This window comes from Trachymyrmex septentrionalis, unplaced genomic scaffold (assembly GCF_001594115.1).
Source record: "Trachymyrmex septentrionalis isolate Tsep2-gDNA-1 unplaced genomic scaffold, Tsep1.0 scaffold129, whole genome shotgun sequence".
Taxonomy (NCBI): Eukaryota; Metazoa; Arthropoda; class Insecta; order Hymenoptera; family Formicidae; genus Trachymyrmex; species Trachymyrmex septentrionalis.
This window is the reverse complement of record NW_017304428.1, coordinates 2,031,666-2,053,759: the sequence shown is the minus strand read 5'-3', so window position 1 is coordinate 2,053,759 and position 22,094 is coordinate 2,031,666. Positions and strand designations below refer to the sequence as shown.

The following is a 22,094-nucleotide window of genomic DNA, read 5'->3' as shown; positions in this document are numbered from 1 at the left end:
CGTCCGTTCCAATAATAATTTCCCTGGAAAAACCGAGTGGAAGAAAAACATTTCGTAAAAGTTAGACACTTGTGTGACAAGGATGTGAAAAAACGACTAAAGAGAATGGTTTGGAGAGGAAGGGTAGTGAGAAGGAAAAGGAAAAACCACGAAACTTTTAAACGGGTCAGGAGGTCTTGTTCAAAAAGTCGTTCGCGAAAGCTACGCCCACAAGCGTATGATATGACAAGAAAACTCCTTTTTTCCTCTCTCGGTTTTCGATAAAAAAAGACCTGTGGAAACCTCAATAACCCATGCTAGCGTGTCCCAATATTTAAACAACGTTTCTACCGTCGCGGTATTGTCTCGCATGAATAGACACCTAGCAGAAATTGATGTCGCTGTAATAGCTTTTTTGTTCGTCGAGCGAGTACGGAATCAGTCCCAATCTCGTTACGACGATGTCACATTTATTTTATATGCATCTTCCATGTTTCGCCGGTATATTAGATAGCCGCAAGATATATAGGAAATATCGATCGCTAATTTAATCTCTTGCTGAGATTGTATCGAAGATATAGTCGACTTTACTGTACAAGAGACTTTTCTTGCGGACATCAAACAATCATGTATTCTAGACTTACTTCTTTTGCAGATTAATTTAATTTTTTTACAAACATTTCTTTCAACAATTTTTTTCTTTTCTTTTTGAATAGCTATTCACGCTTTTATTAAACAAATAATAATAATATTATTACTAAATGTAATATAAAACGAATGCTAGTTTATTAAAATTTTTCGCTTAACAGAAAGCGTTTGGAATAGATTAAACAAATACAACAGATTGGATTAATTATAATATTTACTTTTTCTTTGTCATTGTTAAAAATATTATAAGTTTCTGCGGATCTTCTGATGAAATTCATTGTAAGAAGGCTTGAAGTTTTGAAGTTTTGAAGGCACGGACCTTATCTCTGCTCATTAGAAAGTTTCTTCAGCATCAAAGGTATGAAAGAAAGAATAAAAATTAATAAATGGTCTTAAATCATTCAAATATGTTAGATTTATTATATTCTTGCAGCAAAGAAATGGAAATCTTCTTTTTTTCTATTTAATTAGTACTATAGTTTGTAAGTGCTCTTCTATAACACATAATTAAGTTTAATAAGAAAAATTTTAAATTAGTTTTACAAATAAAACCTAAAAGTTTGATTTATATATGATGTGCTTAAAACATTTTATTTAAAAAAATCTATTAATATAATAACAATATTAAATAATTTAATTTCTCAGATTAAAACATAACTTTCAATAATTAGCTGATAAAAAAATTTTGTATCATATGTATATGAAGCTTATTCGTGTCAATATGATAAATTTAATATTACAAAAATTTCTGAGAATCACGTTTCCCTTTGTTCCAGAATATTTCACGAAAAAGGCGAAAATATAGTAGCACGAAACACTTGTATTCGATACTAACAGATGAATCCATTGCATTCCCGATTGATTAAATTATAATTTTATACGTCGATAACGATAACAATATTTGGTCACGTTTTGCCAAAGTCGTCCTTTGGATATATACATGAAACATACATATAAACATTCTTGACACGTAACGTACATACATTCAAGTTTTCACTATTTGTCGACGACTTTTCTGAAATTCTCAATCCCGATTCTGATTTACAATTCTCTACTTTTCGTCTGGTGCCACACAGTGGTCATACATATTTAATCGACACGTGACTGTTCGCCGGATAAAATTGTTCTTTCCTATCTTGCTTCTTGTAGCTACATTCAAGCTTATAAGACCGACAGACGTCCCTTTACTTCGCTTTCATGTCCTCTCGCGGGTGAGAATTGCGCGGTATACTTTCAATTCGTAATCAAGCGAAGTTCAACCTCCGTACTCACAACAATGCTTTCTTCAAGATGAAAGGCATCGTGCTTCTTGTTGGGATAGAAAGTTCGGGACAGACGTCTGAGGCAGAAGACTCTCGCTCTACTATTTCCATGGTTATTGTGGAAATAGTAGAGCAAAAGAAGAGGCTTAAAGTTTACATGACATGTCATTGTTATTAGATCCAAATTTTTACTATGAAATAATAAATGCAGAAATCGAAGTGCCAATATGTGTTTTCTTAATATTATGTATCAATTTTATAATATATATTGTACATAAATTATATACAAGTATTGTATATCATATATTGTATAGAACTAAATAATTTATTAGAATGTTTACTCTATAAAATATAATATAATTATATAATTATTAGAAGCATTCAAAAATCATTTAATTCTAATCTAAATAGAATTCTAATTCTAAATGTAAAATTTGAGACTGAACATATTTAACAACTTATTATTAAAACATTTAAAATTTAAAACAATTAAAATTTATATTTAGAAGTAACATAAGATTTAAGGATTTTTTTAAGCATTTCTTTGTTAAGTGATTGTATAAAATGTTAAATACTTTAATGCTATATAATGTACTAAAATAACATCAAAATATTTAATGGCATCAACATGTAAAAATTAAAAATTCTATTAATTGTCATTGGATTATTTTTTTAAATTTAGTTAAAGTTTACAGAACTGACGATATTAATGATTGAAACTAGACAATCATTAATATCTTATGGCAAATCTTTCGCAGACCCATTTTCTATACTATACTTTACGTACGATCTTTACACAATTTCCGGCATGTTACGTACAAAATATATAAGGTGAAGAAAAGTATCGTTTATCAGGTAGAGTACGTCGATTTAAGCGTCCGGCTTAACGGCGCAGTTTTGTATCGCGCTCTCAGAAGTAGGAGGACGTAGGTAATCCTTTTTAGGGCGTTTGTCGGGAGCTTTTCTCTGTGCTTTCCTCAGTATCGAGATCTTTTAAAAGAAGTACTTTTTTCTTCGCGCTGCACCACCTGGTAAAAGATAATTCTCTTAAAAATCTGCTACTTTCGTAAATCTGAACATATATTCATGCGCGCACTCGTAAATTTTAATGAAAGGTGAGAATGAGCAATGATATAAATAACGACAGCGAAAATACAAGTCAGTCATCTTAAACAATAATTTTGCATAAAATTATAGCTAGAACTGCAATTCACTACAATTAAATAGTTGATTATTTTAGAAATAATAATAATTCCAAAAAAAACCTTTTAAAAAAGAAAAAATATATACCAAGGACATAAAAAAGATATTAAATATATTCTTCTTAATAAAAAATGGATATAAAATAAATGTAATTAGCCAATAATAAATATTTCATTATGCAAGATACATAAGATAGACTAAAAGTGACTAAAATTGTTAACATATTAATATAAAACTGTCAATGGATTATAATAAAGAAAAAACTTGGCGTGCCCGAGTAGCATTAATTGTACTTCTGTGAATATATTATAGATATTATTTCATCACAGTATTTACATTATAAATTAAAATATATAGTGACATAGTTTTGTGAGACATGAAAATACTACAAATAATAGACGTGATATAAATTATGAAGAAATAATATATTGATAATATTTAGATATAGAAACATTATAAATAACAAATTTACAAGAATGTGATGTTATCGCGTTGCTTGATAATTAATTCGAACGAGATTAAATCATAATAGACTAATAACATGTTGAATCAATTGTAAGAGTTAAGAGTAAATTAATTGTAAACTAATTATTAATCAATTAACCAAATCAAATATTGACAATTGGTTTAATAAATTTAAGATAAAATTAAATATTGTCTCTGGGCGAAAGATTGGGAAATTTACTAGATTAATAAAAATCATAAGTAATAATAATAATAATATAAAATAATAATAATAATATAAAAATAGTAAATCAATAAAAAAAGATTAGTTTTCTAATTAAATTGTAAAATTATGCAATTCGCTTATTTATCAATATTATTACCCCTTCCCCCCCCCCATCTTTGGATTAACTTCCTAACAGTTTACCGTTTCGCAATTCAAGAGAAATACGTATACCGCGAGACAACAGTTGTGCATATATTACAAAGTATGTGCTATCGTAGATCATATTTGTCAATATCTAAGTAGACGCTCCAATTGGCTTTGCCTAAGTTGCCTACAGTTAGGCAATACCGCTTGCTGCAGGATAGCGAATGCAGAAATCAGCTTTATGCGGTAGTTTACATTCCGAGTCTAGATATGCACGTATACGCATACAAAGATACAAACAGACCTACCATTAGCGGGTTTACGTGGGTCGCTACCGTATAGTTACAGAGTAATAGAATGCATGGCTGGTGTATATCGATGGTCTCGAGATGGGTAATCGAAAACCGGCCAGACCCTATTTTATGAGTAACACGAGAGCGGTCGAGTTGGATCAGTCTGTATCGAAGGTTTTTTTTTATATATATGACGAATTTATCTTACACTTGGATTTCCTGAATAAATTTTTCAAAAACTAGAATAACAAAAAAATGATTTCAATAATTATTATAAAAGAAAGATAGCACTTATTTAGATTGAAAGTTTTTCTAAAAATTAGAAAGAGAAAAAATGTAATTGAAGTTATTGCGAAGAAATACAATACTATATAAAAAATAAATTTCGCAAGTTTTAAAAAAACTTTCTCATCTAAAGATTAATTATACATAAAAATAAATTATAATAAAATAACTTTGTACCGTAAAATAAAATGCATTATGGATTATACAACATAATCTGCACATTTGATATAAAACAAAAAAATTCTAAAAAGAAGAATACAGAAAAAATATCATTCAGTTTTTTTGAATTTGTTTCCATTATTTAAGAATATTACCCTATCGATCGTCGTAATAATCGAAAATCTACACTGTCTTTATTTTTTCGTTTTCTATGGAGTGTATTGTCCATAAAATTACTATAGTGTAATTATGCATTGCGTACGGTTTACTTTAAAGCATTTGCCCGTATTGCCTGGTAGCGGAAGACAACATCTACATAACTGCGAATGCGATATTAGTATTAAATCTTGGTATGCCGGGGGATAGAGAAACATTGCTTGCAATTAGATCGAGACGTTATATGACCGTCGGTCCGGTGCAATCTGCAGTTTGCAACTTTGGCCAAGTCGTTGGAAGTCTCTACCTTCCTGTTACCGTCTGCGCGCACGGTGGTCTCGGTTTACGCTACACGGAGGTACGCAAACCATAGGGGACGCCGCTGTTTGCTCGTAAACCTCTCGTACACGCTTGGAAACATCCGATGGACAGACGCGCGCGAGCAGCGAAATCCTCTTCGGCAACGAGCTTTCGGTTTCGAACTTGTTCACGACTTCAGTGTTTGTTTCGTCTATGCTCTTTGCGTTACATGTATTTACGTTTAACGCTACTATCGAGCTTCGAACTTATTCATGACGCAAACATTATGATTTGCGTATATCTAAACAGAATCTAGTTTCAAAATATTTTATAAAAGTTCAAAAAATAACAAACAATAAAATGCCAGTAATGAAGTAAAGCTTATATTTAATCTTTTGTTATTTGTCGTAGAAGATCCACTTTTTCCTGTGAGAGAGACAGTCTGCGATGTTTAACTTCTTCAGGAAACCGCGTTTGATGTTGATAGAAACGATTAGTGGAATTAATGCAAATCTCAGAGGTAAACGTGTCATTTACATGTCTGATTACCTTTAAGCCTCCCACCGGTTACATCATCGTTGCCATATTTGCCCATCGGCGTTGATTGCCGGAGAGGATGTCGCGGTCGCATAATTACGTTCCTAATCACGTTAACGAGAATTTAAGGGACCGAGTCGTAAGTTCAGGCATGGTGCGTGGATTATTTGCGACAACTGAATCCCTTGATATTCGTAATGTCAAGCAAAATTGGAAATTATTTGTAGAGCACATGAGAAAAGTAAGAAGAAGAAAAGTAAAGAAGCAAGAAAAAGAAAATATTAATGATGCTAATATACAGAATATCATTTCAACATAAAAATAATTTATAATTCGATGATAATACACTTAATGATAATACTTAATAATTAATATAAAAATATAGGATAATAAATATTTATAGTATCGTAATAATCAATAATATAATTATAAAAATATGCGATAATATAAAACATTTTCTGTAAATATTGTATAATGAATTTCGCTGTTTATGTGTAAGTAAACGTGCACGATTAATATTGAAATAAGTAAAATTTAATCATCTCATTATATATTTTCGAGAAATTATCTTAATTTGAGTAAACTCATTGAAAATTTTCGCACCGCATTGCAGTTGCGCGGACTTCATCCGCACTGATTATTGCTTTTTCATAAGCGACCTAGACACCGACAATTCGATTACCTAGTAATTTACCGTCGAGTAATTAAATTCTGTCGACGACGACGCCGATGACGGAGACAACCAGTGTCGCTTACTTAACGAAGGATGCTAGATGGCGGATGTTCGAATTTTGAACAAACTGACATACGTTTAACGCGACACTTCAAGTACTTTTTTGTGAAAAAATGGATATGAATTAACATATTATATCCATTCATTACATCCACACAGGATGTTCAAGTCAAAACATATTTTAGAGACAAAGTCATCAAGTGAATTTAGAATCAATTTTTTTTTAATAAATAAAGAGAAGAGTTATTATTCGCAATTTTTCATCTTTCAAAGTTGAATTTCTTGTTGCAAGTCTGAGAGACGTAATTCCTCTTGAAGCAAAGTGATATTGGCATTAAGTAAAAAACAAAGTTTTCTTTACGCAAGAATTTTATGCAACTCAAGTTCTAGAAATGTATAAGAAAACTTTATTAACTGAATAAGAAAACTTTTTCATGAACTAACTTTGTGGTATAATTTTACTTTTTAACGTGCCAATATTACTAATGTTATTTCAACGCAGTAGTTTGTATTTTTGGTGCACTTTGCAATCTGTAACTGTACTAATATCAATCTTTGTTGAGTCACATTATATTATACGTAAGCATAAAATGTATTGAAAATCAAATATGTATGGATTTTGCATTTATGAATGCTTTCATGATACTACTATAAAAATGTAAAAGGAAGCGTAATTCCGATTTTGCATCATATTACGCAGGCGACAGTAATTTCACCGAAAAATTTAATTTCGCTGAAGTGCTTTGACAGTAACTTCGGATAGCAGGTGGCGCGCCGCGGAACAAGCATTTTTTGATTAATTTTATGAAGACAGGCGGATTCAAGTCTACGTCATTCGCAGGTTCAACCTTTCGGAGGGACTTCCGACGGTCGTTCCCGCCGAGTCTAATAAATATTTTCCGAGGGAATTTAGAACGCCAGCCCAACGCACTTATTCTTCTTGAGCCGGAGCGAGATCGATCGTTGCGTAGCAGGTGCACTCGATAATCGGTTTCGTCGCACTTCACGATCTCGAAGAGTCCCGACGTTGGAGAACTTAAGCGCTCCAGTCAATTGCTCTGGATGCAATTTGTCGCTTTCGCTTGGCTCGAGTGAAGGGCTCGCTTCGCTTATATACGAATCTTTGTTTACGAGTTTGCAAAGCGTCACGACCTTTCCTCATATGCCGTGGCGATGCTAAAACTTGGATTAGTTTGCTTTCATCTCCCGATGTCGGCTGAATTAGTCGCCCGCGAGGCGGCGACTCGCGGTGCCTCATCTCATGGCAAAGTTGAGCGCTAATGTGACTCGCTCAACTCAATGTGACTTGTCGTCAGTGCAGCTTCTCGGTGCGAATCTGAACACCGACGAGCGAACGCAGGAAACTCTAAATGAGATTTGCGATTAATTTCGTCTTACGCATCTATAGATTTCAGAGGAAGCAAGTCATTAGAGTGTATAAAAGTTGCGTAAAATCAGCGAATAATTTAAGAAACCTGTGAAGTAAAGCATTCTCAAAGGCTCATTAAGAAACTTTAAGTTTATATAATTTATGATCTGTAATCTTAAATCTGTATCGATATCTTATCGTTAAATGCGCTTAAATTCTTGCGTTTATAAATTTTATAGTAGTATTGTATGCCAAAAAATAAATTTCTCTTAATGTTACTTTATACTATGTATTCTTTTTATTGTTAACAAAATATTTTAATTTGTGTAATTGACTTTATAACTATATAATGACGTTTTTATGAGAATCTTTAGAAAATCATTAAGGAAAAAAATACAGCAGATAAAATATCATAAAGACTAAGTTTGTGAAAAGATATTATTATTAAAGCCGTAAATTTACGTAAAAAAATATTGAAATCAGAATGGTGTAAAATTGATTTTCATAAATTCAATTGGAATTTTATTTTAGTTTCAAACGATGTGCGAAGCTAAAATAAGATTTTTATGCACGAGCTTCAAAAAGTTTATATTACGATTTCTTATACACATTTCATTAGTATTTATTATTTACATTTATAGTTATAATTATAAGCTGCTTGTTTTCTGGTAGTCGACTTGGTCCCAAAGAGAATTCCTTGTCTGCGTTTAGTCCATCACAAATGGTCTTGATTCAATTGATTCTCGGAATGGACCACTGCACAACGCGCTGGTAGATTTGTCCTTAACAAGGATTCTGATTTGACTGTGTTCTATGTTCGACATACCTATGTGCAATACATTTGTGCATTCAGTTAGGGTCTCACTGGCAGACGTAACATTGGAAGATCTTGGAGCATCTCAACTGTTAGTTTGGGAATAATTGATCCAAAACGATATTTAATTGACACATAATACGCTTTACGTAAATCCATTAGATGCATAAACGTCTTTCAAAATTTTAACATTTTGGATGTCAGACTTGATATTGTAACTTGTAGTTACTAACTCATTTTGGATCGATTATTTCCAAAGTAACGATTGTAATGCTTCAGAATCTTTCAATATTACGTCTATCAGCAAAATGCGACTGAAATGCACAAATAGATTACTCTTTGTTATTGAAACCAATTAATTTTGGAGTTTAATATCATTAAATTGTAAATTTCAAAGAACATTTAAATTGTTAAGGGAAAATGTCTAACAAATAGTATAATTTAGCTTGTATTTGACAAATATTATATTATTAAAAGATTACATAAAATTAAAATTATGTTAAATAAGAATTAGTACATTGCACTATTAAAACTCTGACGAGTGCTCTTGAGCGATAAATAATCGCATTCCATCGCGTCGTTAATAAACTAGCAAAAAAATAGCTTCAACTCATCCATGTAGGCATTCTTTTCGCTCAATAGAGATTTCATTAAATACCAATCGACTACATTTTCGATGACCTTAAATACGGGATATTCGTCACTATCGGATTCAGAGCAGGAATTTCATCTATGCCCTTCGAGTATTTCCATTATCGATCCTCTGCGAGCTTGCAATACCGAAGAAGGGCGGCGAGAAAGTACAAAAAGATAACAGGGACATTTTTTTCGATAGTGGGCGTATAAAAATGCTGATATGCACTCATCTCATTTTCCATTAAAAAAAGAAATGGAGACAAGCTTATTCTCTGCTTAAGGTTATGACTCTCTGAAATAAATAAACTTTATGGAAAATGCAAGCTCGCTATATGCAATCCTATGGTATAAATATATGACACGAGATAAAATGTGAAAAGAATGTATGTACCTATAATATCTCTGCGGTCGATGAAGAATATCTTTCGAGAATTTGGAATAGGTTTTGAGACGGAGACAGGTTCGATCTTTCTTATTTCACGCGTGTGCATAAGAGAAAAATATTTTTCTGCTGAGGTTTTTGTTGACTTTTTGCCGTTAACTTACGCGAATAAATTGCGGTTACCTTTGTAAAGATATTAAAATAATAGAAGAATTTTTCGAGAGCCTGCAGCGAGATTCAACAAGGATTACATGAGCGCGAGCCTCTTGAATTCTTTTGTGTAAGTACGAGTTGCGATTAAAAGCTTCAACATTGCTTGACGAGAAAGCCCTTTTATACCTTGTGTTCTACTGCTGAATCGTAACTCTCTTATTTCACGTATCATTATAAAGTCTTCATTATAAGTTAAAATATTTCTCATAGTGATACAATTGTTTTCTTTAACAATTAATATTCAACATTATTAGAAGTATTACGCATATTACATTATCATTACGAATATTTTATATATTTTATTTCACACACATATATATAATACATATAGAATGTATATTTTTGCTTTATAATTTCAATAATTTTATTAAATAATAATATTGGACAAATAATTGCTATAAAAACCTTTATATACCTACTTATATCAATATAATTTTTACTTTATATTTTGACATTACAGTTTGATTACATTTCCATATAACATTACTTTTTATGTCTTTGCAATTGATCTTAAAAATTGTTTTTTTTTCTATAAACTTAAATTGGAATTTCAATATATTAATAAATGTATTTATGTGTGTTTCTATATTTATAGTAAAACTGTACATACTTGTATGTCTTGTATTCATCAACAGAGCCGCTTACAGTTTTAAAGGACCATTTACTTTGGCCTTCGTGCGTTGGTTCTTGCCGTAAATTCGGCTGGTTTTCGTTTTCAGCATTTGGTAGATATGCCAGAACCAGAAATAGGCGGACGAAGTGAGCAAGAGTTCATTTTCACGCAGACAAAGTGTTGTACGGTTTAATAACGGCGAGCAGTGCTAAAAGAATGCTACGATCGTAGTAGACAAAGTACGAAAAAGTCTGCGCACAAAACGGCGGCACGTAGACGGCTTTTATTAACCATATTTTAACGAGAAACCCTGATAAGTTCACAATATCTTGCCGCTTTGTAGACATAGATTTATTTAGAAATATAAACGCGTTATGTTGAATTTTATTGAAAAAGTTATTATTTAAAATTGTTTGTACGTTTCTATATGCTTTACTATTACAAACTATTACAACTTGTAAATCTACATATTTAGATTTTCAAATAAGATTTAACGATGTATACATATACGTACATAATTTTTATAACATATCTGTTTTCGTAATAGAATTTTATTACATGTTTAATTGGATGAATTAAAATCTTCAATTGCCATGTAAAAAATAAAAATAATTATTGCATAACTTTCAACAATTGAATTAAATTACGCTCTAGAACAACATTAACTCTCATGTAACATGTTTCAATTTTTGGACAAGAAACGGAGGTGAGTTTACGCACATATATCCTTTTACGATGTAAGCCGAGCTGCTGCAAATATTTTCCAGGCAGATGAGTCAGACTTTAACGCGATTATGATTCGGTAAACCGATACGCGACGCACTTTGTTGCACGAGGTACTCTCTTATCGATTTTCCGTTGACACCTTCCCTTTATGAATCTCTTATCTCCCCTTCATGATTTTCCAGTATTTTGAATCTCTCTCGTTGCTTAAAGATTGAGTTATTCTCACCAGTAAAATGCAAATCGTAGTGAAAGCGCACAAGGAAGAAGATGTGAAAAGCTTCTGCAGCTTGTAAAATAGCTTTTGAACATTATACGCATATATATCATGACCGTAGATTTTTATTTTTTACGAGATATTACTTTTTTTATTCAAAAACTAACCACGCTATTTCTAAATGTCTAATAATCTTTAAAGTAAATTTTAAAGAATTCATTTTTACATAAATGATGCTTTCGTAATATAATGTTCCATTACATTTAAGAGTATTGTGCAGGTGGCTCTTTTCACACGGTTATTGGAAATAAAATTTCCAACAATGGAACTCTATAAGCCGGCTACACGTAATTACTTCAAACGAGAGCTTGTAATTAATACTATTTCGCTCAAGTATTTTCCCAAGAAATTAACAGATATGAAAAAGAGTGAATGAGTAGTCGACAGATATTTTAAACATTCGCAAAAAAAAGTGAATGCACAGTCAACAGATATTTCAAATATTCGCAAAATTTTATTTTTATATACATATATGTAAACACACACGTGGACAATACGTTATTGCGATTACAATATGTTATTGCAACGATTTTGTAGCCAGTGTGATCAATGTTTCTGATTACAGTTTACATTCTCTTACCCGATCGTAACAGTGTCTGTTTCTGCTATTTCGTCTATTCTGACTCAATGATAACTATCCCTGTTTTTACGCTCCTACCGACACAGAAGCACTGATAAAAAAAGCTGCGTTTATCTTTTTAAAAATCCACATTTCTTTATTTTGTTTTATTAATAATAAAATTATAATAAAAATGTAAAAATAAAATTATACCTAATAAGAATGTAATCAGCTAGGTTGATAAACTAATTAATTAAATTATCTTAATAAAAATTTCTGTTTAAAATGTATTTAAAAATACTTCGTTTTATAAAAGATTATTATAACTATCTATATGTATTTTAATAAAAAAAAATAAATAAACTTATTAATCTTTTTTTTGTTCTTTTTTATTATTTTTGTAATAAAAGTTTCAATTCCAAAAATGTTAATTAATATTCCCGATTTTTACAGATAGTTATTTTTCAAAAGTATTAATTATAAATCATATATTTAATGTATAATATAAAAACTTATATTATGAAGTAATATTATTATATAGCTTTACATTTGTATATTTCATTTAATGACATTAAATTACCTTATTTACGTTACTCTATTTAAGCAAAATTTAATCTATCTGAAAAAAAGATCGTAAAAATACGGGAACTCTCTGACACATAATTTTTGTAGTATATTTTTAAATGAGCAAATTTACATTTTAATAAAAATTAAATTATAATTGTTTTAGATTGCTGATATCAATATTAATGATTAAAAAATTCGTTAATAAAAGTAGAATTGATTTGCGACTGTTTTTCGTAATTCATTTCATTTAACCTAAATATCCAAATACCATACTTTCCAGCTTAAACGAATAAATTATTGACGTCGCGTGATTACAGAATACGCTCAACTGTATAAAATGATTGATTCTGCCAATATTGTATCACATTTAAAAAGTTCTGTTTTGTAGTTCGATTATATAAATGCAGAAGAAGGTTAGGATTTGCCTTGAAAGATTTCTTTCAAATTCACTTGGTTTCTTTCTACTCATGCAAGCACCAGAAACTTTTGCCAATCAAAAAGAATCTCCTACTAAGTGTTAAGAGGAACTATCAATCGTGACATGACTTAGCATGTGTATTTAGGGCGTGTGAAAAAGATTACCTTTCTCAAGAGAGATGCCACGGATTTTCTCGATTCAAATTTTAGAAAGAGTGCCACGGGCGAGAGAAAAAGTTTGATGTTGAATCGATGGGAGAAAGTTGCCAGCAAATCCGATGTTTCCTGCAAAGATACGAAAGTAACGAGCGAAGCAATCTGCGAGGCTTTGCAAAGATTGGACTGCTGCGAGGTAGGTGAGTTCGATTTACTATCCGTACTAGAAAATGAGGCTCTGTAAAATTTTTGCAGCTAATTACAATTTGCTGCGATTTAAATATAATATATTTAAAAATTTCATCCACATCAAATGCACAAAGGTAATTTATGAAAGTATTAATCTTTAGCTAAATTAAATTAATTCACATTGTACTGAATACTTTTAATGAAAAGAAAAATGAACAATTTACATTAAAAGATATATGTGATTTCATAAAAAATATTCTATCAAAAATATCTTGAAAAAAAGAAATAAATTAAAATTCGATGATCAATATTGTAATAATATTACACAAATGATTCTGGCCGGTATTCATAATCAGTTCTTATTTCAAGATCGTCTTAAGTAATATCTTAAGATACTAATATGGCTCTCTGATTGGTTCGTGACATCTTAAGACTGTACTTAAGATGGTCTTGAATATAAGAATCGACTATGAACACTACCCTTATAAATTTTTGATAATAAGAATGTTATCGTAATTACAGATAATTTAGTTATTCAAATTGGTCGATTCGGTTCCCCCTCTCATAGTGATATGATATCCAGTAACAAATATTATTTGAACAACTCGATGATAAATATCATTTCAATGTTTATTTTATAAGTTGTGCGTTTTATCAATCATCATCTGCGCAGACGGAACGTCGACGTGATTTTTTGATGCAAATACTGATGCTAACGCGATCCTGGGAAGATCCGTTGCATCGAGAATTGTAGATTCTACATACAAATGCGTATAGCTGCAGCGATATACATGATGCGCGCATCCATCCATAAATGGTCTCTCTATCAATCGTTGTCGATTTGACATTTCGCTACAGGTTTTGCGCGATATTTCTCGTTGATAAACTCACGAATAACTTTTGCAAATTCCATAACTGATGATAGTTGAGTTTAAGCTGTCTAATTCTACACATTCTTTCTGCGGTTTTAAATCAGTAATTTTCGATTAATTATATGCGTTCCGAATAATTTTATTCCAACTACTATTTACGAAAATATTTGTAATTATTTACGTAAATATTTGAAGCTTTCGATTCGCGGTAATTTGAAATTCTTTGATTACAAATAAATATTTTTTAAACATGCAAAGTCATTATATAAATATAAATTGTCATTTTACAATCCCTCAATTGTAAAAATTTCTCAGATTATGAAAAGCATAGATTTTCAACGATAAAAACATTTTAGTAAAAACAATGTTTATATAATATTATTTTATAATTGTATTACAACTATGACATTAAAAACCGTAGTTTATATTACAATGTTTTATATGGTAATAATATTTTATAAAACGTTTCATAACAACATTCGACCTTTATAAAAGCCTATGAAAAGAATGATACAGTGTTTGCTATATGTTGTTGGGAGCATTTCAACTGCGTATTTTTGTTCGTAGATTATTTTATCGAACGGAACTTCTGATCAAGAAGGTGACTTCGTAGTACGGCATTCAATGTATGTACGTGCACGGATTTCATTTCCGGTTGCAGAGTACCCTGAAGTTGAGCGAACAGCACGACTATCTTGAATCTCGCGATTCAGGAGATCATCACGAGTGGAATGGAGGATTTTCGAAAGAATGAAATTGATTATCGAGAGTGCCGTAATGTGGAAGAGGATAGAGCGTCATCATACAACAGTCTGTTGTCGAATAGGAATGACCACGAATATCAAGATTTTAACATCACGGATCCGCTTTTAGCTCATGAGTTGTAAGTGATAGAGAGTCAATTTATCTTATTTAAAATCATTTTGTTCGTAATAGTAAAAACATATTTAACTTGTCATGTCTTTTTGAAACAAGATATTTAGGTATAATTAAGTGTAATAAACAGAACTCGGATTTATCGTATATGTATGAAGAGTGCTGCAAAAGATAAACTTATAGACATAATATGGTGTTAAAAGTGGTTACTTTTCAGAGTTTAATGTACTACTAAATGAGAAAAGTTATGCGTAACAATGCCTACCCATAGGGGTTTGTATGTAATTTTCAAGTTTACCCTTCAGCATAAACGATAACTTCCACGCAAAACCTCATGATAAGATAGAAATAGAATTCATAATATGCAAGTATACATTGTAATATTAAAATGATATATGACCATAATTTTTGTAATTTATTTATATTTGCGTTGTATGTATTATATACAATATATTTTATAAATTTTATATAAAAGTAAAGTTTATATTATTATTATTTATATCATATTTATAGTTTTATTATTATCGTGTATTTACTATTAGTTTGTTGTACAGATAAATAAATAACGACACGGAGTACAAGAACAAATTAAAATAATATTTTAGAATAATTTTTTAAAAAAGAAAATTATCGCAGTACGTTGTTAATAAAAGTTTGATTAAATAAATATTTTGATTGTATTCAAATTTCTTTATTGAACATTTAAATTGCATCGCTTCAGAATGAAAAAGCATTATCGAGACCGACCATGAGTTCTCGCGAGATTGTTGGCATTCGGTAGAACCGAAATAATACTCCATCGATCGTGCGTAATTCACAGTCACTTAACACAATTTGCAGGTTATTGCGCGAGAGCTTTATCCTATTATTACCTTATTTTGCTCGCGCTACTTCGTATTCGTTAAATGCATGGATCTCAAAATTTATCTGCTGCGAATACTTGATAACGCTGACTACTGTATACATTAATATTAACTATCTTTTCAGGAACATACTTTATTCCTATTTATATATATTTCACAAATATATTTTACAAATAAAAATATAATCTCATAAAAAAATCATATTTAGCAATAAAATATAATTCTCGCGTTTAATGAGGAAATTTTATTGTAAAGATATTTGTTTATATTATTTATTCGTGACAACAAAAAAGTTTCATAATTGTATTTCTTAAAAATGCCTGATATCTATTGTTAAAAGATAATCTCACTTAAAATCAGCCTCTCTAATTATTTGTCGGGCAATTTCGCAGTTATTTTTCGCAAACTTCCGTTCAATCATCTCATTAGGAGCTCGTTAAGAAACTGCAGAATAGGTAAATTTGCAATCGTCCACACATATTGTCATCGTAATTAAGTGAACCAATTGCAGTAATCTCTTGCAATTTCCATTTAATCACTATCTTACCAAAAAGATATCAATAATATTATAAAGTGCAGTCGTAGCAAAAAATTGGAGCAATCTAACTAATTGAGAGAGAACAACTTTCTTCATAATTTCCATTTACTTGTTATTATTTTTGCGAATTTAATCTCTTATGTCAAACTACTTCAAATTATTGTCGATAAATTATTTTATTTCTAAAATTAAAAATAAAACAAGGGCTACGAGCCAAGCTAGATCTTAATACTGTTTCAACTACAAAATAATTAAATAATTAAATAACATAAATTTATTAAAAAACAAACGTTTCAACCCTTAGGTCATTTTCAATGTTAAATACAATTTAAAATTAACTGTTCATTTGAACTACGATAACATAACAATTCGTATAATATATACTTGTAAATCTTAAATGACTTAAAATCTCGCAGTAAAAACTTGAATATATATTAGATATAATATAGGATACACACACACACACACACAACGCGCGCGCGCACGCACACGCACACAACGCGCGCACGCACACGCACACAACGCGCGCGCGCACGCACACGCACACGCACACGCACACGCACATACACACACACATGTGTAATTTATGTAAAATTATGTTACTTCTCTCTTTTCCTTTTTTATTTAAAATTTCATCTTAAACATAATACTATCCGATTGTCAATCAGTACGTTCGCTTATTGTTTCTCTTTTCGTTCTTGTGCTTTTGTTTTGCCAGAAAAAAAACTCAAGCTTGAAGCTCGAGAAACTACGACCGCTCTCCAGCAATTCTTATTTCTTCTCTGTGATTTCCGTCGATTCATCTCCGGTCAGACTAGGAGAAATCACGAAGATCTGATCGCGTGTTTTCCCTTCTTCATGATCGCTTTGTTCAAATTCTTTAGATTCCTACCATACAATTGTATGCCAAGACCGAGACTTTTCTGCGCTAATGACGAAGATGCTGAATGTGCTGAGACTGCTATTGTATTACCAAAAAGATTTCCATCGCCCATTAGGTTAGTTATACGAATACAACAGTGCTTATTTTAACATAGGTAATAATTAAAATGTTTAAAATTAAAACTATAAATATAATATTAGATAGCATCACCAATTTTATAAAAATAATTTACGATACGGAAATAATGATTTTGCTGAAGTTATGTATACCTAAAAATTTAGCTAGATACAAATTCAAAAATAATTTTGTTGGACTATATATCAAAATAAAATATAATAGAAAAGAAATTTCAAGCATGATGAGCAATATGTCAAAAAGTTTTGACACTCTAGCAATCAATTTGAACATACCTAGTCATTTTGATGGTTCAATAAAATTATTTTCAGATCTGTATTCAGCTAAATTCTATATTCAGCTAAACTTTCAGCAAAATCATCCTTTCCATGAAGTTTTAATAAAATTCGGATTTTTTTTTTATAGACACATTTTACCTGGGAGATTCGATCTGCATTCTACCAAAGAGTTATTAAAGCGACGAAGCATCACCAAAGCTCGAAGGTATTTGTGGGAATTTAAGGATCGAATTTTGCAAAGCGCAAAACAAGTTTCGAATGTGGATATCGATTTGGATTCGGTTATTTGCACACTAGTGCTACATGCAATGTGTGAAAACGTGATTTTAACAATGGCTGGCACAAATACCTTCGGAATTGATGCCCAAACTTTTATCAATATGGCCATTAATTGGATATTAGTTCATTTACAAATTTTAGATCCATCTATGCTAAGTGAGCAAGAACGCATTATGTTCACTGAATTTGAATTATCTGACATCGACGGTACGTATAGTAATATATAAGTTTCTTTATTTTTTTAAATACTTATTATATTATTACTTATTATTCCAGAATTGAAATTGTTTCTAATTTAACACTCATCTATCGCAAAATTATAATTTAAATACATTATGTTTTATCATGTTTTTACTTTTGCAATTTTTTAATAAAAATTATAATTTCCAATAAAAACTACTATTGTTATAACAATATTTACAAAATTGAAGTACAGCCCTATTCAGACATTTAACAAATATGTACGCATACTTGTATTTTGTTAAAACAGTGAATTAAGGCTTTATTATATAATTTATTATGTGTATAATATCGCAATTGATCGTAACTATAGAGACCAAGTTAAAAATGGGGCGCATTAGCGTTGGAAAGTATCGGGAAACTGTGACTTGAAAATACACTTAACTATTATATACTCATTAACACTAAAACGTTATACACAGAACTTCTTGCAATTAATATACGCGATAATATATTATTTGTAAGCTTGAATATTCATCAAATTCGTCAGAGCGTTCGACAAGCCACGAAGTGGTCGCCTCTTCGAAACTCCGTAGAACTCTCTTCGAAGTGCATCGTCCAAAGTTCGATCCGCACGACTCGATCCATTTGCATCGTAGTTTGCCATGGACGCTGGTCAGTCCGGCACATCAGACGGGCGTCATTAAATTTTATCCTAACGTGAGAAAACGAATCGAAGAGAAGTTACCGGACTCGTCTCAATATGTAAAATCAATCTATATACCGGATGTTACGTGTTCTCACTTCTGAGAAGTGCCAAATCAGGATTATATGGCTTAGAAGAAATCTTGCCTTAAAAGAAAAAAAGTATCTGTTTGGAATCAATTATGAGTAAGATGACTAAAAATAAAGGATCGTATTTTACTTAACACTTCAGAATGTAGTTACTTTACATTTAACATATTGCGACTCGAGATAAAAAATTATTGCAGAATTTATTCTGAAAAGACTCATGAAAGTAATTAGAAAATGGAGATAAGAGAAAATATAATCTGAATAAATTCAATGTCTGTAAAAGAAATTAAGTTGAAATATAAGAGATAGAAAAAAATGGAATTGTATAATTAAATTGTAAAGTACAGAGAGTTTCATATTTCCTCTATATTCTTTTGTAAAATAAATTTTTAATTTTTGTAACTTTTTTATTTTAATATGTATGAAAATTTCCGATCAAAGTTTCTGTTATAATAAAGTTATAATAAAGCTTATAAAAAATATAATTCTTAAAAATTTTATGTAGATATAACTAAACGAGAGAATCCTACACAAACAGGTACTCTAAGAAATATGGCTTTAATTAATTGTCACTATATTGCGATTCAGGTTTAAGAAGCTATAAATATTTTGCAACTGGGGAAATTTCGTCGCGAGTCTCGCAATAATTTACGTCGGTCGGCGACCTTCCGCACGACGATGAAATTTTTATGATCCACAATTTCAATCTCTACGGAACTCGTTAGTCAGACGATCGTGCGACAGTTAATTAATTCAGCGAAATTAATTCAGTAATATTAATTATATTATTAATATTATAAACGGCTGTTTTCACCCAAAATTTCTTTATGGAAATAATGAAATAAAATTATTAGTGTATGAAGTTGTCGGCCAATTTTGTTGAAATACATCATATAAAAAAATTATTATATAGACATTTTTGATGCGTATAATATTCATGTCTATATTATCGTTCGATCATGCGGAAAAATGTATATAGTTAACATTGCATTATCATGACAATCGAAGGTTGTCAGGTGTGCTCGGACTCTTCCACAAAGAGTTTATACACAAGGATCGATGCACCAGAATCAGGAAGTACACCTGAGGCTGTTCCTTGAAAGGAATATAAACTGGCCGCGATGGCGAATATCGTGGACGTAACTTGAAGAATAAAGAAGAAGAAAAGCAACGCTATTCGTTGGACATTTAATGGACTTTTCGCCTCGCGGCGTCTCGCCGACTGCTCGCGCCGACTGCTGATTCAGCGTGGAAATTACGTCAGCTTCCTCGAGAGGATGGAGCACATGCGGAAGTGCCACGCCTTTCTCTTCCTCTTCGTAACATCTACCAACCTTCAGCCTTGTCTTCAGCCACGACGGCGGCAAAACGGCAGCTTTTCTCTCGCAGGATGTGCGAATTATGTGTCCGAAGTAGAAACGCGTGGAGAGGTGGAGCTGTCGGGAGGTCCCTATTAATTTTATTCAAGAGAAATTAAAAATATAAGTAATCTGAAATGTTCGCGTAGATAATAAAATCTCTGTTCAAGAAACAAAAATTATTGTATCATTTGCTTATGTTTCCAATTTAATTTAAAAACTAATTACAGATATCTATAACATTTGATGTTTAAGTAATAAATCCTATTATATTGTCAAAATAGAACTAAAACAATTCCTAATACGAAGGTAAAATACTGAGAACAAGCACTCAGAAGGTTAATGATGCTTTTACGATCTATATTTTTCATCAGTTGCAGTCACCGAAAGCCAAACCGCAAAGACTTTTTTTCTATCGAGTACAATGACGAAGATCTTCAATTTTCCGTGTCGCGGAAATCGCATTTGTGTCGCCGGCACTTTCGATATCCCTCCTTTAACGCGGCGCCCATTAATTGCTTAAAAGCCTCGGGTTACTGCATCCCGTTAAGAACTAAAATATGATTATCGAGTGGTAATTAACGATCCGACGTATACGTTATCATGAATTATTCATGTATTGTGAACAGCAAATAAATTTAAATTCTGTTAACGTTGTTGGCAGCAACGTTGGTAGATGAGCAACGTATAGCAGAATAATTTTCGTTTATTAAAAAGATTATTTTTAATAAATATTTTACAGAGCTAAAAATATATAGAGATGAGTTTTTGTTTTACTAGAGATGAGTTTTTATTTTATGTAAAGTATTTACGAGATTTAAATTAATGCATGGGTCGCAGTTTCATGAAAATAAATGTACTATTGACGATATGTCAATAAAGTCCGACGTTTTAAAATCTTTTCAATTACACATTTAAATATAGAGCAAAAAGATTATAAAAATAATGTAAGTATTTCAAAAGTAAACTTTAAATTTTATAATCATCACATATTTATTTAAGATAAATATTCTAAAGCTCATCACATTTCAATTTAACAAGGAAGGAAAATATTCGAGAGCTACGCCCAAAGGGGTTTAAACATTCGCAATGTCAGAGTTAACTACATGCGTTCGTATATCCTCCATTCATTATCTTGTTACCTCCCCCTTCAAACAATACATAAGCTCGACATTGTCACGCTGATTACTCGGAAGCCGCTAATAACACCGTATACAATGCCGAACTTGCAGAGCCGGTCGAATCAATGCCAGGCACTCTTGCGAGACCACCACCGAGCTGTCCTCCAAGCTGATAAATATTCATGGCTCACCATGGTTGGCACGATTTCCTCGTCGTAAAACGGCCGGATGACGCGGGCGAATCCGTGCGACAGTTCCATCGTTCCGCGTCGCGATAATCACATCCAGTAATGCCGCGCCCGCTTGAATCGTTGAACGCGTCGTAATTGAACCCTCGTTCCTCACGGAACGGAATTTTTGAGCGAATTAAATGGCATATAGCGCTCAGGCGCAGCGCGTAATTCTGTACGTTAATTACAAATTCTGTGTGTCTGCATATCGGAGGATTCAATTGCGAACACGTTCGACGATTTAAATACGATGTATCTTAGGAAAATGTTATTAATGAGAAGTGACGGCTGACATTTAAATCATGGAAATGGAGAAATAAAGAATTAATAAAAATTCGTTTCTATTTTTAAAAATTACAAAATTAGAGGTAAGTAATTGTTTCTGTATTCTTTATCAATCTG

The 22,094-nt window shown here is 31.4% G+C and overlaps 2 protein-coding genes across 11 annotated transcripts in view; one reads left to right on the top strand and one right to left on the bottom strand.

The window, feature by feature from the left end:
* The window catches only part of LOC108756644 (dipeptidase 1-like), a 99,779-nt gene that overhangs the window by 20,155 nt on the left and 57,530 nt on the right, over positions 1-22,094 (bottom strand). The window lies entirely within an intron of this gene.
* Positions 12,774-19,630, top strand: LOC108756645. 10 transcript variants are annotated; one of them, XR_001939854.1, is made up of 6 exons: positions 12,774-13,295; positions 14,724-15,039; positions 17,318-17,431; positions 17,857-18,215; positions 18,739-19,079; positions 19,572-19,630. XR_001939854.1 is itself a non-coding variant. In XM_018500627.1 (6 exons), the coding sequence occupies exons 3-6, from the start codon at positions 14,888-14,890 to the stop codon at positions 18,996-18,998; spliced, it is 885 nt and encodes a 294-aa protein (XP_018356129.1). In that variant the 5' UTR covers positions 12,774-12,935; positions 13,086-13,295; positions 14,724-14,887; the 3' UTR covers positions 18,999-19,157. The 10 variants fall into 10 exon arrangements, 9 of the variants coding, with proteins under 9 accessions (XP_018356129.1, XP_018356125.1, XP_018356124.1 ...); XM_018500627.1 differs by lacking the exon at positions 19,572-19,630 and having other exon boundaries at positions 12,774-12,935; positions 13,086-13,295; positions 18,739-19,157; XM_018500623.1 differs by lacking the exon at positions 19,572-19,630 and adding an exon at positions 13,958-14,101 and having other exon boundaries at positions 12,774-13,291; positions 18,739-19,157.

Coding starts and splice junctions, on each gene's coding strand:
- LOC108756645 (XM_018500627.1), top strand. CDS start 14,888: ATGGAGGATTTTCGAAAGAATGAAATTGATTATCGAGAGTGCCGTAAT. Junction 15,040..17,317: donor CCGCTTTTAGCTCATGAGTT/GTAAGTGATAGA, acceptor CAAATTCTTTAG/ATTCCTACCATACAATTGTA. Junction 17,432..17,856: donor AGATTTCCATCGCCCATTAG/GTTAGTTATACG, acceptor TTTTTTTTATAG/ACACATTTTACCTGGGAGAT.